At 56.3% G+C, this 14,399-nt stretch overlaps 1 protein-coding gene across 1 annotated transcript in view; it reads right to left on the bottom strand.

The window, feature by feature from the left end:
- The window catches only part of COL4A2 (collagen type IV alpha 2 chain), a gene marked incomplete at both ends in the record, with an annotated part of 160,090 nt that overhangs the window by 5,773 nt on the left and 139,918 nt on the right, over window positions 1-14,399 (bottom strand). The window contains 13 exons of the mRNA XM_080689505.1: window positions 319-417; window positions 494-655; window positions 1,718-1,834; window positions 2,429-2,554; window positions 4,065-4,136; window positions 4,322-4,429; window positions 5,148-5,255; window positions 7,349-7,423; window positions 7,584-7,647; window positions 9,463-9,644; window positions 9,873-9,995; window positions 13,112-13,255; window positions 13,999-14,169. Of these exons, the coding sequence (XP_080545631.1) occupies window positions 319-417; window positions 494-655; window positions 1,718-1,834; window positions 2,429-2,554; window positions 4,065-4,136; window positions 4,322-4,429; window positions 5,148-5,255; window positions 7,349-7,423; window positions 7,584-7,647; window positions 9,463-9,644; window positions 9,873-9,995; window positions 13,112-13,255; window positions 13,999-14,169 (1,551 nt within the window). The remainder of the gene's footprint in view (window positions 1-318; window positions 418-493; window positions 656-1,717; window positions 1,835-2,428; window positions 2,555-4,064; window positions 4,137-4,321; window positions 4,430-5,147; window positions 5,256-7,348; window positions 7,424-7,583; window positions 7,648-9,462; window positions 9,645-9,872; window positions 9,996-13,111; window positions 13,256-13,998; window positions 14,170-14,399) is intronic.

Here is a 14,399-nt window from a genome sequence, read left to right as displayed (position 1 = left end):
AGGGAGAGAACGGCCCAGTCAACACCCAGGAAGCCGCGCTCTCTCGCTCAGACTCACCCGTTTCTTCTTCCCGCTGAAGCTCATCCTGGAACCCTGGCACGATCTCGTGGTCCAGAGAGGAGCCTAAGGCTAACTCTCCTGAGATGCACTCCTGGCCCGCCTCCCAACTCTTCCTGCCTCCCTAGGAGCCGCTCTGGCTTTCTCTCTGCCCCGAGAGTGGCCACGTGCGGGGAGGGTTCTGTATCTGCCTTTGGAGGCCCCCAGCCCAGCGCAGAGGGCCAGGTTCCTGGGCTTGAGCCTGGCTCTCGGGCCTCTTACCGGGGAACCCCTGGTCTCCTTTGGGTCCCCTGGGGCCTCTGTCGCCCACAGCCCCGGTGGCTCCGGTGTTGCCCATGAATCCTGGGTCGCCCCTGGGTCCTGCAACACAAACAGGTGGTCAGAATACGCGGGTCCTGGGAGGGCTCCACCCGGCCCTTCCCGTGGACACTGTTACCTTTCTCTCCCGGGAGTCCGAACACGCCAGGCCGGCCTTGGGGCCCTGGGTCCCCAACCCATCCTTTGGTGCCTGGGATTCCTGAAGTGCCTTGGCTCCCGTCATCTCCTTTGCTTCCGGGAGGAGCGGCGGGCCCGGGTGGCCCTGGCGGTCCCGGGTAGCCTGTGGGCATTAGTCACAAGAGAGGGGAGTTGAGACAGGACCCCGAGGGGTCTGCCACCACCTACCAGGGTGCTGAGGACTCGCTGCAGGAGGGCTGGTGGCCAGAAGACACCTGCTGGAGATAGAACCCAGGGCCTTGCAGTGCCAGGCAAGCACTCTACCACGGAGCTACATCCCAGCTCTTTTTTTTGTTATTTTGTTTTGTTTTTGGTACTGGGGATGGAATTCAGGGGTATTCTATCTCCAAGCTACACTCCAAGCTCTTTAGATTTTCTTTTTTTGAAGGGTCTCAGCAAATTGTTGACGCTGGCCTTGAACCTGTGACCCTCCTTTCTCGGCCTCCCAAGTACTGGGATTACAGGTGTGCACCACCACGCCTGGCTTGCTTCTGTGGACTTGACTGCTCTATGGACCTCACAAAATTGGACTCATGCCGCATCTGTCTTTTTGTGACTGTCTTATTTCGCAGAGCGTAGTGTCTTCAAGGCTCATCCATGTTGCAGTGTCAGAGATTCCTTCTTAAGGCTGACTAACTTGCTTCACATATGTACCGCCTTTTGTTGACCCCTTCGTCTGACCGGAGCCTGGGCTGCTCTGCCTCTTGGCGATGGTGAATGTTGCTTGGACATGGATGCACAATGACTGTTTAATGAGGAGCCTTATCTGAACTCCACTGCTATTCAATACTCAAGTAACATGTCGTTAGGAATGTAAATTCAGTACCCAAGCCCACCAGGGTAATTTAGGAGAAACTCCTGCAGCTTTTGAGTCCACAACAGTTTGAGCTTCTGTTCCTACAGTGTGACGGACATGCCCTGTCTTTGACTTCCTCGGGACCACGTTGTGTAGGTGATGGAATTTGACTTCCTAGGGACCACGTTGTGTAGGTGATGGAATTTGACTTCCTAGGGACCACATGGTGTAGGTGATGGAATCAGGCCCTGGTGCCTGCTCCTTTTGCCGTAACTGGACATGGGGTAAAATGGAGGTCTGTCCACCCAGCCGAGCGACCCTCTGCCCCCCCCCCATCTCCAGACAGCAAATGCGTCACACCCCGCTTACCTTCCAGGCCAAATATCCCTGGTGCCCCCACGTCACCAGGTAACCCAGAGATGTTGGAAGGGGGCGTGACGCCAGGGAACCCCTGCAGTCCTGGACTCCCGGCCGGGCCTCGCTCCCCTTAGAAGGAAAAGGAAACAAGTTGTTTTTAGGACCAGCAACCAGTTTGCAAGCCTGCTCTTCTCCTCCTCTGATGTCATCTCGGGCGGGCCGGAGTCATCCTGGAAGGGGGCAGTAACTACGCTACCCCCAGGAAGGAGCATGCTGGGGAGGGAAGGGTCTGTGCGACCCCTCCTGCCAGCGGTGGCTGGCCCCGAGCCTGCTGAGGGGATGGTAGACTGTGCTGAGAGGGCAGCCCAGGTGCGGCAGATCCCCCGGCGTGAGCGCAGCCACGCGTGGTGGCTCCGTTGGCGCCGTGGTGGGCGAAGGGCTCAGCACAGGGCCTGCGGCCACACTCATGTTGCTCCCCCTCCCTCTGGCCGTGTGCAGTGTCGTGGACCCCAGGCATGTGTGAAGGTGGAGAGGTGCCAGACCAGAGCTCGCCCTTCACCACGTGGGAGGGATGGCAGTGAACCGGCACCCAGGAACGAGGTAGATGAGACGCCCGGCCTAGAGGTGTGCAGCAAGGCCTCCGAGACCAGCCCTCTCACGTCTGTCTCACCCGTGGGCCCTGCTCACGGGGCCGTGATGCTTGCTGGCGACAGGCATTCTCACCTGGAATTCCCTGCTCTCCTTTCTGTCCGGGGACCCCCGAGGGGCCTGGAAGCGTGTTGGCCTCTCCCCGGTCACCCCTGTCCCCAGCGGGGCCTGGGAAGCCTGGGTCTCCGTGCAGGTCAGCACCTACAGAAGAGTGCAAACAGCAGCCGATGAAGTGAGAATCTGCCGGTTCACCTCGCTGTGGCCCCGGGGCTGCAGAGCCCGAGACCCAGAGGCATGGGGTAGAGTGGAGCCCGCACTCCACAGAGGAAACGACACCCCACGCAAGGTCACGGGGGCAGGTGGCCGTGGAGCTGGTCCTGTCTCAGCCTCCGGCTCCTGTGGCTGCTCTGATGCCATCTTCTAAGAGTGAAACACTACTTAAGACATCCCTGTCCACGTGGCAGGTGCGCAAGCAGGTGGCCAGAAACAGAAACATACTGACCACTGCCCTTCGCTTGCCCATTGAAACAGTAACCAGAGCAGAGCATGTGAATTTACGTACAGATACACGTGCAAATTCAGGGGCACATAGATGAATGTGCGTATAAATACACATGAAGCCGGGCGTGGTGGGCACGCTTGTAATCCCCTCGCTTGGGAGGCAGAGACAGGAGGATCGCGCAGGTTTGAAGCCAGCTACACGCACTGGCTTAGGAGACCCTGTTTCCAAATAAAAATGTAATAATAAGTCTGGGAGTGTATCCCGGAGGTAGAAGGGCTTCCAGGAACCCCAGTACCACCAAAAAAAAAAAAAAAAAAAAAAATTACTGAATCACTATAAATCTCACTCTGATGTACAATTACCATGCACCAATAAAAGATTATTATTTTTTTTTGTGTGGTACTGGGGATGGATTCCAGGGGCATTCTACCCCTGAGCTACACCCCAGCCCTATTTTTTATTTTTTATTTTGAAACAGGGTCACACTGAGTTGCAGAGGGGCCCACTTAGTAGCTGAGACTGTCTGTGAACCGTGATCCTCCTGTCTCAGCCTCCCGAGTGCTGGGATGACAAGCGTGCCTGCCACGCCCGGCTGTAAAAGATGAATTTTAAAAGATACATTTTAGCATTTTACTCATTATAGCATCATGAGATTATAGGTGATTTTCTTTCTTTCTTTCTTTCTTTTTTTTTTTTTGTGTGTGTGTGCGACTGGGGGTTGAACCTGGGATGTATCCTGAGCTACATTCCCAGCTCTGTTTTATATTTTATTTGGAAAACAGTCTTGCTAAGTTGCCAAGCACCTTACTAAGTTGCTGAGGCTGGCTTCGAACCTGTGATCCTCTTGTCTCAGCCTCCTAACTACTCAGATTACAGGCATGTTCCACCACACCTGGCTATTTAATTTTGAGACAGGGTCTTACTAGGTTGCTGAGGGTGTTGATAAGTTGCTGAAGCTGCCCTCAAACATGCAATCTCCCTGTCTCAGCCTCTCAAGGGCTGGGAGTACAGGTGTGTGCCCCTGTGCCTGTTTTTTTTTTTTTTTCTTCTCTTGTATAAATGTCTTTTATTTTCATAGTTTTCCTCGCTGAACAGGGCCAACTTTTCTAAATTGTAAAGATGTTGGACCCTGCCCAGAGTCCCCTCTAATGCAGCGGGTGTGCGGGGCTGGGACAGCACCCTGTGCCTGGCAACCCCCTGCCCACGTACCTGGAGACCCTGGTGAGCCTTTGGTGCCTGGCAGACCATGGAGTCCACTGATTCCTCGGATTCCCGGAAAACCTGCAAGAAGTCGGTTCAGGGTTATTCCTGCGCAGTGGGACAGCCCAGTGGGCTCTGGCTGAGAGGAGCTCTTACGACAATTTGGTCACATTTTGATCTGTTGTGACACTGTTCCCGCGTGGTATTGCTCGTCCCTGCCAAGCTGAGTGATCGTGGGCCCCTCACAAAGGAAGGAATCGTCTCACCTGGTAGACCTGGCGTCCCTGGCCAGCCATACTCTCCTCTGTCGCCGGGCACTCCGATCCGCCCTGGCTCTCCCTGCGGCCCCTGCAGGCCTGTTAGCCCTGGGAAGCCTGGGGGAAGCACATCGTTAAGTCTCACCACACAGGAGCCCCTGGAGACCTGGGGAGAGCCCTCCCTGGCTGCCCTCTGCGCAGTCCTGCTGGAGGGGTGAGGGTTCCAGGGGAGCGGCTGAGGACCTCAGGCTGTAGCTCCAAGCTGCCCAAGAAACGTGGGGCCGTCCTCCCCCTGGAGATGAAGTGCCCAGACACACCCTTTTAACAGGACTAGGTCAGCCTTGCTAAAGAGAAAGTGACATGTGTCATGCAGACAGAGTGTGCAGGGAATCCACGAAGCCAACCCTGACAGCTGAGCCCCTCAGTCTGCGGTGCTGGGGAAGAACTGAAGGGCAGCCAGGCAGAGTGGGACACCAGCTCCCGTAGCTGCCTCTGCTGGCCCAGCACTCTCAGATGTCCTGAGAGAGCACAGGGCAGCCCACAAAGCATGAAGAGACTCTTTAAGACAGACCAGGCTGCTTCTGCAGAGACAGAGGCTGCCCCGGAGACACTTCTCATGGGGCCGGTGCACCACCTGCCTCTCGGGGCTCCCCACAACCCTGTGGCTGCTTCTCTCCCAATACTGCTCCCCAGGCAGAGCTGGGCAAAGCGCAGCGTGGAGGAACACGTTAGCTGGAGCTGACTGACTGCAGCCGAGGGGGCACAGCCAGGTACTGCCTAAAGGCTCAGCGTCTGCAGGTCACGTGCTTGGGAATGTGTGGCCGCAGGCTTTTACCTGTCTGTCCTTTGGGGCCGGGTGGGCCTTGGGTTCCAGTCATGCCGGTTATTCCAGGGAAGCCAACCTCACCCTCGGCTCCTTTTTCTCCAAAGAATCCCTTTAGACCTGGAAGCACAGGACAGCGGCTTGAAGCAAGTGTGCAGTGTGTGGGTGCAGCTGAGCACGCGGGGCTCAGCCGGTGCTCCCGGGTCACATGGCAGGCCCTTGTTTGGCCTTGTTTGGCCTGGGATGCCCATGGAAAGCTGTTCCTGCCTCGACTAGCTTTGTCTTAGTTCTTCCCTCTGAGGAAGAAGCGATCGGCTGCCCAGGTAGCACCTGGTGCCTGTTTGCTGCCCCCGATGCTGAACACCGTGCGTCCTGGAGTTCACTGGGGACACAATGACCACTGTCATTGCTTCCTGTACATGGGCCTCTCCTGGACCATTGGGATCCTGCCAGAGGCTGGCTGCTGCTGTGGACACTCCGGCATTCCCTGGAGACCCTTGTGGCAGGGACAAGGGCCTCCGGCCAAGAGCTGTGGGCATGCCATCTTGGAAAGGATCACAGCCCCCTCAGACCTTCAGAGGACTGCAGCCCTGGCCACCACCACCGCAGGGATCTCACAGGAGACACTGAGTCGAAACCACCCTGCCCCAGAATTCCTGACCTGCAGAACTGGCAGTTATTGACATTTTTGGGGATTGAACCCAGGGGCAGTCTACCTCTGATCTATACCCCCAGCCCTATTTTATCTTTTATTTTGAAACAGGGTCTTACTAAGTTGCTGAGGGCCTGGCTAAATGGTTGAGGCTAGTCTCGAACCTGTGATCTTCCTGTCTCAGCCTCTCAAGTACTGGGATTACAGGTGTGCACCATGGTGCCCAGCCAGTTTCAACATTTGAAGCTTTTGCCATTCAGGTACTTTGCTCAACAATAGTTAGTATCTGATACAGAGCATTCCTGGGCGGTTTTAACGTGTTCCGCGCTGAGGGGATGCATCCACAGGCGGGGGTCTGGCTTCCCTGGGGTGGGGTGACGGCTGGGCTGGGCAGGCCTGGAGGCTCAGCTGCATTGCAAAGCAGCGGCCCGGGAGCTTCCGAGGTGGCCGGCAGGCAGGCTGTGAGCCCACATTCAGGATGTGCGACGGCGGGGCCGGGGTCACACACCCTGGTCACTTCCTGGTGACACCAGACTGAAAACGCCGCACGCTCGCCGTGGTCTGTCTTCTCTAACCTACGGCTCTTCGTGCTCAGAGAGAATGTGGTCATAGAGGTAAACCTCGTAAGAATTCTGCTTGTTTTCTATTAACGTGTTTAGCCTTTTAAAAGCCTGTTCCCAACCTCCATGAACCTACAGAGTGTTTCTCCACAAACCATTCCCACCATCCCACCTGAACCCAGTGGCCGGGCCCCACGGGCTCGGGTCCCGCGTCGGGCTGGACATTTTCCTCCGTCTGGACCTACTCTGGATGGGGAGCTCTGCCGGCTCCCTCGCTGGCCAGACACAGGGGCAGGCAGCTTCCCCCTTCCCACCAGAAAGGCTCAGGGCTCCAGGCAACGCCAGCAGTGTGCGGACCCCGAGACAGGCTCTAGAAGGGAGCCGTGGTCGTGGCCCTGGGCTATGGTCACGGGCAGGCATTCTCAGGCTGGACTTCAGACCCTTGAGCATATTAGCACAGCTTTCTTTTGTCTCACTCAGGAGAGGGGTCTGAATCCCGCCCGGCCCTAGACCCTGCGAAGCTGCAGCCCAAGGTCTAGCCGGTATTTTCCTAACCTCCTCCTCCTTCTGCACCAGGTCAAGCCCAGGGGCGTTCTACCTCTAAGCAACTCTCAGCCCCTTTTATTTTGAAGCAGGGTCTTGCCTAGTCACTGTGTGTGGTCTCCACCCTGTGGTCCCCCTGCCTCAGCCTCCCAGGACTAGGATCACAGGTGTGCATGGCCATGCCGGGCTCCTAGCGTGGTTTCTGAGTTGGTGCGGGGGCTGCACTCCACCCCCGCGGTGGAGTGCGGTTCAGAGAGCCATGGGAGAGCTCCCCTGAGCTGGTCTTCCGAATTCATTTAATTGAGAAAGAGTCTTCCTTGCTCCTGGGGCTTGCCGACCGCCACCATTCGCGCTGAAGTTCTTTAGGGTTCTCAGTGAATGTTGAACATGTGGCAGGCCGGGCCCAGAGGCGAGCTCAGCCATTGGTGAACGTGGAGACGTGAAGGGAACTTGCATACCTGGGGTCCCGGCGATGCCGCGTTCTCCCTTCAGGCCCGGGCTTCCTGGCAAGTCTACAGTGTCCCCGATGTCACCTGCGACATGCAGAGGAGCCGGTGAAGAGAGGGTCTCCACGGGAGGCGGTCAGCGCTGACCTCACAGGATCTGCCGCCTTCAATGAGCAGCAGTATCTGCGGATCTGACATCACCTCACGTCCCCAGGCACCCCGTTTGCACTGTCTGAGCGACACTCACCGAAGTCTCCGGTGGGGCCAACCTCGCCGTAAAGCCCTGCTCTCCCCGGAGCTCCCTTGGCACCCTGGGCAAAGACAAGCGGGAAGCAGATCAGAGGCTGTTGTTTTAGAGGGTTAGTAATTGATTCTGTATGTTAAAGGAACTCTCAAGGCTCGCGACCTGCCGTTTTGTTAAAAACACCTAAGGGTTTTCAGCACAACATGGTAGGAGCTTTGCTGACCTGTTCTGATCAGACTATGAGGTGAAAAAAAAAAAAACAAGGCTGACCGCTTTGTTGAAATTAGGGACGTCGCCGGTGCGGTCTGTCGTGCCCACGTGACACTCCGCAGCGGTGCTGCCCACAGGGTGACTGCCAGGCTCTGCGCGGGCAGCACCTTGGCTCCCATTGCAAGACCTCCCGTGGCTGCTGCTTCCTTTCTGTTCAGTGGGGGACTTGGCACGGGAGGTCAGGTGACTGGCTCAGTGCCCACCCAGCAGAGCAGGGCCCTGGGCTGTGAGTGTGGTGGAGGACTCTGGTTTCCAGGTGGCTGTGCACCCCCATCTTCATGCCGGTTGCTCACAGCGGGACTGAGGCAATGCCTGTCCCACTCCGTGACCTTGTGGGGGCCACACTTTCCCTCCCTCCGTGGCCTGGTCCCCACAGCGGCCGTGGGAGTCCTGGTCCACCTCGGTGCCCCTGGCCCCTAAGGTAGGGTGACACGGACTTTGATCTGCAGCAACCACACCACGACCTCGCATGGCTCAGGCTGCGCCTCTAGGTCTGTGTTCGCAGCACTGGAGGGAGAGGGACGACAGCCGGATGCCTCTCTACGGAGGCTAACTTATATATGAAGTGCACAGCTCAGCAGCCGGGAGGCAGGTGCCGCTCATAGAGACACAGAACATTCCAGCACTCTGCAAAGGCCCTTGCCAAAGCCACCCAAGGGCCGCTCTCCTGCCTGGCCGCCCTGCGGGCCGTCACTGCGTGCGCTCACAGCATGAGGCTCCGTCCTAGGCTTTCCTGCGTCTGGTGTATTTTGTGTGGAACAAAGTCTGTGAAATGTAGTCATGCAGGGTTTCCTCAGCAGTCTTACTGCCGTGAGCAGCGCACCGTCTGAGCTTGCACGTGTATTCATCCTTTGTCCTCTGGATGGACAGTGAGCCGGCTGTTCCTATCGGGCTGTTTTGAACAGAGGTGCCGTGAGCCCGTCACGGTGTGTCTGAGGGACAGGAACATCTCTTCTTTGTATCCAGGGCAGCCAGGGATAGTGCTAAAGGCTCCCCACAAGGCAGCCGCACCTGGTCCCCCACCCCGTGCTGATCACAGTCATGAAGACCGCAAGGGCCCAGGACCGTGAAATGAGGCCATAAAACCAGAATTCCAGAAAAGGTAACTGATGGAGGCCATGCTGCTGGGCCTCGGGCACCGTCCAGCCGCAGGCAGCAGAACTGTGGGGTGGCTGGGGCGTCTTCCCGAGGCGAGGAGGCAGTGTACGAGGCAAGACCTCCTGTCTCAGAGTGGCCCCAGCCATGTTCTGAAGACGCCGGCTGAGCGAAGGCAGAGGTGCCGCCCCACTTTCCCCATTTGGCCCCGGGACAGGCTCTCAGGCCGGACGCTACCTCTGTGCTCGGGTTAGAGCTCTGGTATCTGGAATTCAAACTCCATCCTTTCAGTGCCCCACACAAAGTGCAGACACCACGCTCCATCCACTGAGAGCTCAGGAAAGGGGCAGCAGCCACGGAGGGGACACTCAGGACACCACCATAGCATACACACGCGGTCTCGCCTTGATCTGGCCTGAGGTCCCAGAACAGCCCGAGAGGTGGTCACTGTGCCCCAGCGCAGGCAGGACCGACGCAGGAAGAGCTCCCAGAGTGAGCTGGGCAGGCGTCCACTCACCCGGCTGCCTGTGAACCCTGGGAATCCTATGATCCCAGGGGGGCCGGACACTCCAGGGAATCCTGGCAAGCCGGGTATTCCGGGGACTCCGATGTCTCCTTTGACTCCTTTGATGTAGCCGGGCCTCCCAGGTGACCCTGGGACGCCTGCCTGCCCGGGGATCCCCGGCATTCCTTGGATACCTGCGGGAAGACTCCGGTGTGACGCCCTGGTGAGGAGACCATGTGCGCCCACCCTCCCCACAAGTGTGATTCTGCAGCCTGCGGCATCTTGCAGTCTGAGGTGCTACGAATCTTGAGACAGGATGGCGCAGGAGACAGAAACCACAGGACCCGCCTGTGGGAGTGCGGGGGCAGCTCAGGAGAGCGGACGGCAGAGACGGGGCGGGCCGGCCGGTGACAGTGCCTCACCTTTCAAGCCCAAGTACCCTTTCAGGCCCATCGGCCCTTCATCTCCTTTCTCTCCTTTAATGTCCTTCATCCCTGGCAGGATGACAGGAGGCGGTCCTGGGGGACCGGGGTCTCCACGGCTGCCTGGAAGAGAACAGAAGAGGCCACAATGGTGGAGAAGGTCCCGCAGCGTCTGCTGGCCCCTCCAGCAGTGGCCAGGAGACTCCGGGATGAGCCAGTGGGCAATGGAGGGAGCCAGTGCAGGCGACAGCCCCTGTAGTAGTTCCTGAGAGCAGTACTTCTGATGAGACTGGCAGTGACCACCCTCCATTACAGCAGGAGGCTTGCGCAGGTGTCCAGGAAGCGCCGCCTTCCCTGCACTCACAAGGCCACTGGGGAGCAAGATGGACCAAAGGAAACGAATCGCTCCCGCCATCAAACATGTATCGAGTATAAATGGCTGTATGCAGAGGGATCAAAAACATAAATTGGAAGTGGGTGTGGTGGCACACATACCTGTAATCTCAGTACTCAGAAAGTTGAGACAGGAGGATCACAGGTTTGAGGCCAACCTCAGGAATTTAGCAAGATTCTGTTTCAATATAAAAAAGGGCTAGGGGGTAGTTCAGAGGTAGAATGCCCCACGTTCAATCTCCAGCACTCAAAACAAAACAATAACAACAACAAAAGCAAAAAACCCTAAATAACAACAAAACTCAAATTGAAGTTGGGTATAGTGGTACATGCCTGTAATCTCAGTATGTGGGAGACTGAGATGGAAGGATCGGAGGTGTGAAGCCAGCCTTAGTAACTTAGTGAGAGTCTGTTTCAGTGTAAAAAATAAAATACGGCTGGGGGCATAGCTAGCAGGTAGAATGCCCCTGAGTCCAATTCCCAGTACCAGACATACACACACACATACACACAAAACACAAAAACCCAAGGCTGGATGAGGTGGCGCATGCTTGTAATCCCAGCATTTGGGAGGCGGAGATCAGAGGATTGTGGTTTGTGGACTCAGTTACTTAGCGAGGCCCTTCTCAACTCAGTGAGATCCTGTTTCAAAAAAAAAAAAAGACTAAAAAAAAATAGGGCTGGGGGGTGTAGCTCAGCGGTAGAATGCCCCTGGGTTCTACCCCTAGTACTGCAAAAACAAAACCCCAAAATGAAACAAAACAAACAATAATTCCCAAACAAACAATAGCAACACCAACAGCAAAGCATAAACTGAAGCTGCCTTCTGGGTGCTTGCTGTCCAGTATGGGGACAGACCACCAGGGGCTCGAGGAGTCCCAGGACGCCAAGAGAAAGCCGTGTGAGACCCAGGGCGGTCACAGTTCTGGTTTAATTGAGTCCACTGATGGATAACTTACACCATACTCCTTTCTCGAGAATAATCACATGGTTTCTAGGGTATGCACGGACTTGTACAGCCATCACCACAACTCAACACGAGAACACGTTCTCAGAAATGAAGCCCCGTGGCCCTCGGCAGCTAGCCCGGCTGCCTCTGTTCTCCAGCCCTGGGGACCCACGAGTGCATTCCTTGCGTCCGTGGAGTGCCTACTCCGGGTGTCTTAGGTGGATGGAACCGTGCGTGGTTCCACGTGTTCGAGGCTCGCCCACACTGAATCTCGAACACGTGTTTTATTGCTGCGTGTCCCGCTGTGTGGCCACACCATGTCTTATTTGTCTATTCCCGGGGGACGGATATTTAGGTGGTTTTCGCTTGCCTGTTATAAATAACACCGCTCTGAGTACTGATGTTCAGATTTTTGCCTGGACATTTGCTTTCACTTACTTTTGTTTTTTAACTGAGGGGTAGAATTTCCAGGAAACTCCATGTTTAACTTTTTAATATGTTTCCAAACCGTGTCCCCTCTGGACGGCCACTTCCCACCCTGCCAGTCGTGCCCAAGGGCTCTGTTCCTCTGCACCCTTCCAACGCTCGCTGGGGGCCATGGCGCTTTCGGGGTCACCGTGGTTAGTTCAGAACAGAGATGACGAGGACGTGGCACGCTAGCAAGGAGGCCCGGGGACGAAGGGCCTCTGCGGGGTCCTGTGATGCCATCGGGCTGGCTGGGAGCAGCCTCTCTATGGACCACAGGCGTCTGGCGTAGCGCCCATCCTTCCTCCTAGGACGCCGTGTGCTCCTTCGCCAAGGGACCTCCTCTTGTGGATTCCCTCTGCCTTCTCGCCCTTCCTTCGTGCTGGGGATTCAACCCAGGGATGGTCTATCTCCAAGATACACCCCCAGCCCTTTTTGTTTATATTTTGAAATAGGGTCTTGACAGGTTGCTGAGTCTCACTGCCTCTCTGAGGCTGTCCTCAAACTTGCCATCCTCCTGTCTCAACCTCCCAAGTTCTGGGATCACAGGCGGCACCACCACGCCTGCTGGAATGTCTTTCCCCTTAGTGCCCTGGCTTTTCCTCCTCAAGCTTACCAGGGCACGAGCATGGTGGAAATTCTACGGCTTAGCACTCCTTTTATTTCTTTTTTTCTTTTTGAGACAAAGTCTTGCTACATTTCTGAGGCTGTCCTCAAACCTGTGATACTCCAGTCTCAGTCTCCCAAGTTCTGCTGGGATTACAGGCATGTCCCACTGTTTTTTTTTTTTTTTTTTTTGTGGTACTGGGGTTCCTGGAAACTCTTCTACCTCCAAGCTGCACTCCCAGACCTATTTTATATTTTATTTGGAAACGGGGTCTCTTGAGCCAGAGCGGCTGGCTTCGAACCAGCGTGGTCCTCCTGTCTCTGCTTCCCAAGCGCGGGGATTACAAGCGTGCGCCACCACGCCCGGTGTCCCACTGCATTTTTGATTCTCACTGCTAATGTTATTAATTAGTGTGTGTGTGTGTGTGTGTGTGTGTGTGTGTGTGTGTATGTGTTACTGGGGGTTGAACGCAGGGGTATTCTTCCTCTGAGCTATAACCCCAGCTCTATTTTATTTCTTATTTTGAAGCAGGGCCTCACTCAGTTGCTACGGCTGGCTGCAACCTCAGCCTCCCAAGTCCTAGGACTGCAGGTGTGTGTGTGCACGCGCCTGGCTTGCTGCTGTCTTTGTTGAGTTTCACTTGGTGAGGATTGCCCTGATGGTGAGGATTGTCATTGTGCCAAAGCAGGATGAAGGCATCTAGTTTTTGTTCATTTCCTCTAGCAAGAGGGTTCCTGAGTTCAGTGGGCTTTCAGAGACCCCCTCTGAGCAGTGAGACACCACCACGAAGTGTCAGCCACCTGAGGAGGATGGAGAGGGGCATACCTTTAACACCTGGCTCGCCAGCCAGGCCCTTCAGGCCAGGAACTCCAAAAAATCCTGCCTCTCCTTTGATTCCCGGGATCCCGGGTCTGCCTTTGAGCCCGAGCATGCCTTGGAAGCCGTCCATCCCAGGAGAACCTCTCTCCCCTTTGGAAAAAAAGGGAGAAGCGGTGGTTAGGCAGGACCAGGCACAGCGAGCTTCCATCTCACGCAACAACACGGTGGGAAGACTGGGAAGATGCCAAGACCCCTGACCCCAATCGGGGATGCCCGGGGCACCGCTGTAGGAGCCTCGTCCTTTGAGCAGAGTGCTTTAGAGTCCGTGTGTCTGCAGACAGGACATGGTGGGCAACAGTCATGCAGGACAGGGGAAGATGGGCACAGGCCTGTGGGGAGCTGGAGCAGCCGCCCAGGCATTAGAGGGAATTGTAAGGGCACCAGACACACATGTGGCCTCAGCACTGTGGCCAGCGCGGAGTCCTGCCGAGGACCCCGGGAAGGTGTCAGTGTGTCTCCAGCAACACAAGCCAAAGGGAGGGCTCCACTGGAGACCGGCCTCAGCGTGTGTGAAGGAAGCGATCTCTGTGGCTGGGTGTTAATAAAGGTCAGGTGGTCCCTGCTCTGAACCCAGCTTCCTGACTGCACAGGACCCAGCGACCTGCCCTGTGCTCTGAAGACCCTGGTGTCAGGCACCAGCAGCCTTTTCTGGTGTCATTCTGGGGCACACCGGTCCCCCGAGGGACCAGTCCCAGCCTGTTTTTGCGGGGTCCTGTGGCTTCAGATCCACAGTTGTGCCAGGCTAGCATCCCTCTCGCGAGCTGGGTCCCAGGACACCTGCCTCGACTGGGTGCGGCCAATCTCATGCTCCTGCAAGGGGACCCCACACTTACCTTTTTGCCCAGGGACACCTGGCATCCCGGCCATTCCTTTAAATCCAGGGCTTCCTGGGGGTCCTCGCTCGCCCGAGAAGCCGGCATTGCCTCTGTCCCCAGAGAGGCCTTTCATGCCCACGGGACCAGGCACACCTGTGTCACCAGGGTCTCCCCTGTCTCCCGGCAGACCTGTTGGAAAGAGTAAAGGGGGTCAGAGGAGACAGAGACAACCTCTCATATGAGGATTTTTTTTCTCTTCAGTACCGGGGATAGAACCCAGGAGCATTTTACCTCTGAGCTACACCACACCAGCCCTATTTTTTAGTCTTTTTTATTTTTATTTTTATTTATTTATTTATTTTTTGGTGGTACTGGGGTTCCTGGAAGCCCTTCTACCTCCGGGCTACACTCCCAGACCT

Source organism: Muscardinus avellanarius, assembly GCF_963383645.1.
Source record: "Muscardinus avellanarius genome assembly, chromosome: 2".
Classification (NCBI taxonomy): Eukaryota; Metazoa; Chordata; class Mammalia; order Rodentia; family Gliridae; genus Muscardinus; species Muscardinus avellanarius.
Note: the sequence above shows the minus strand (reverse complement) of the source record. Positions and strands in the feature narration are given on the sequence as shown.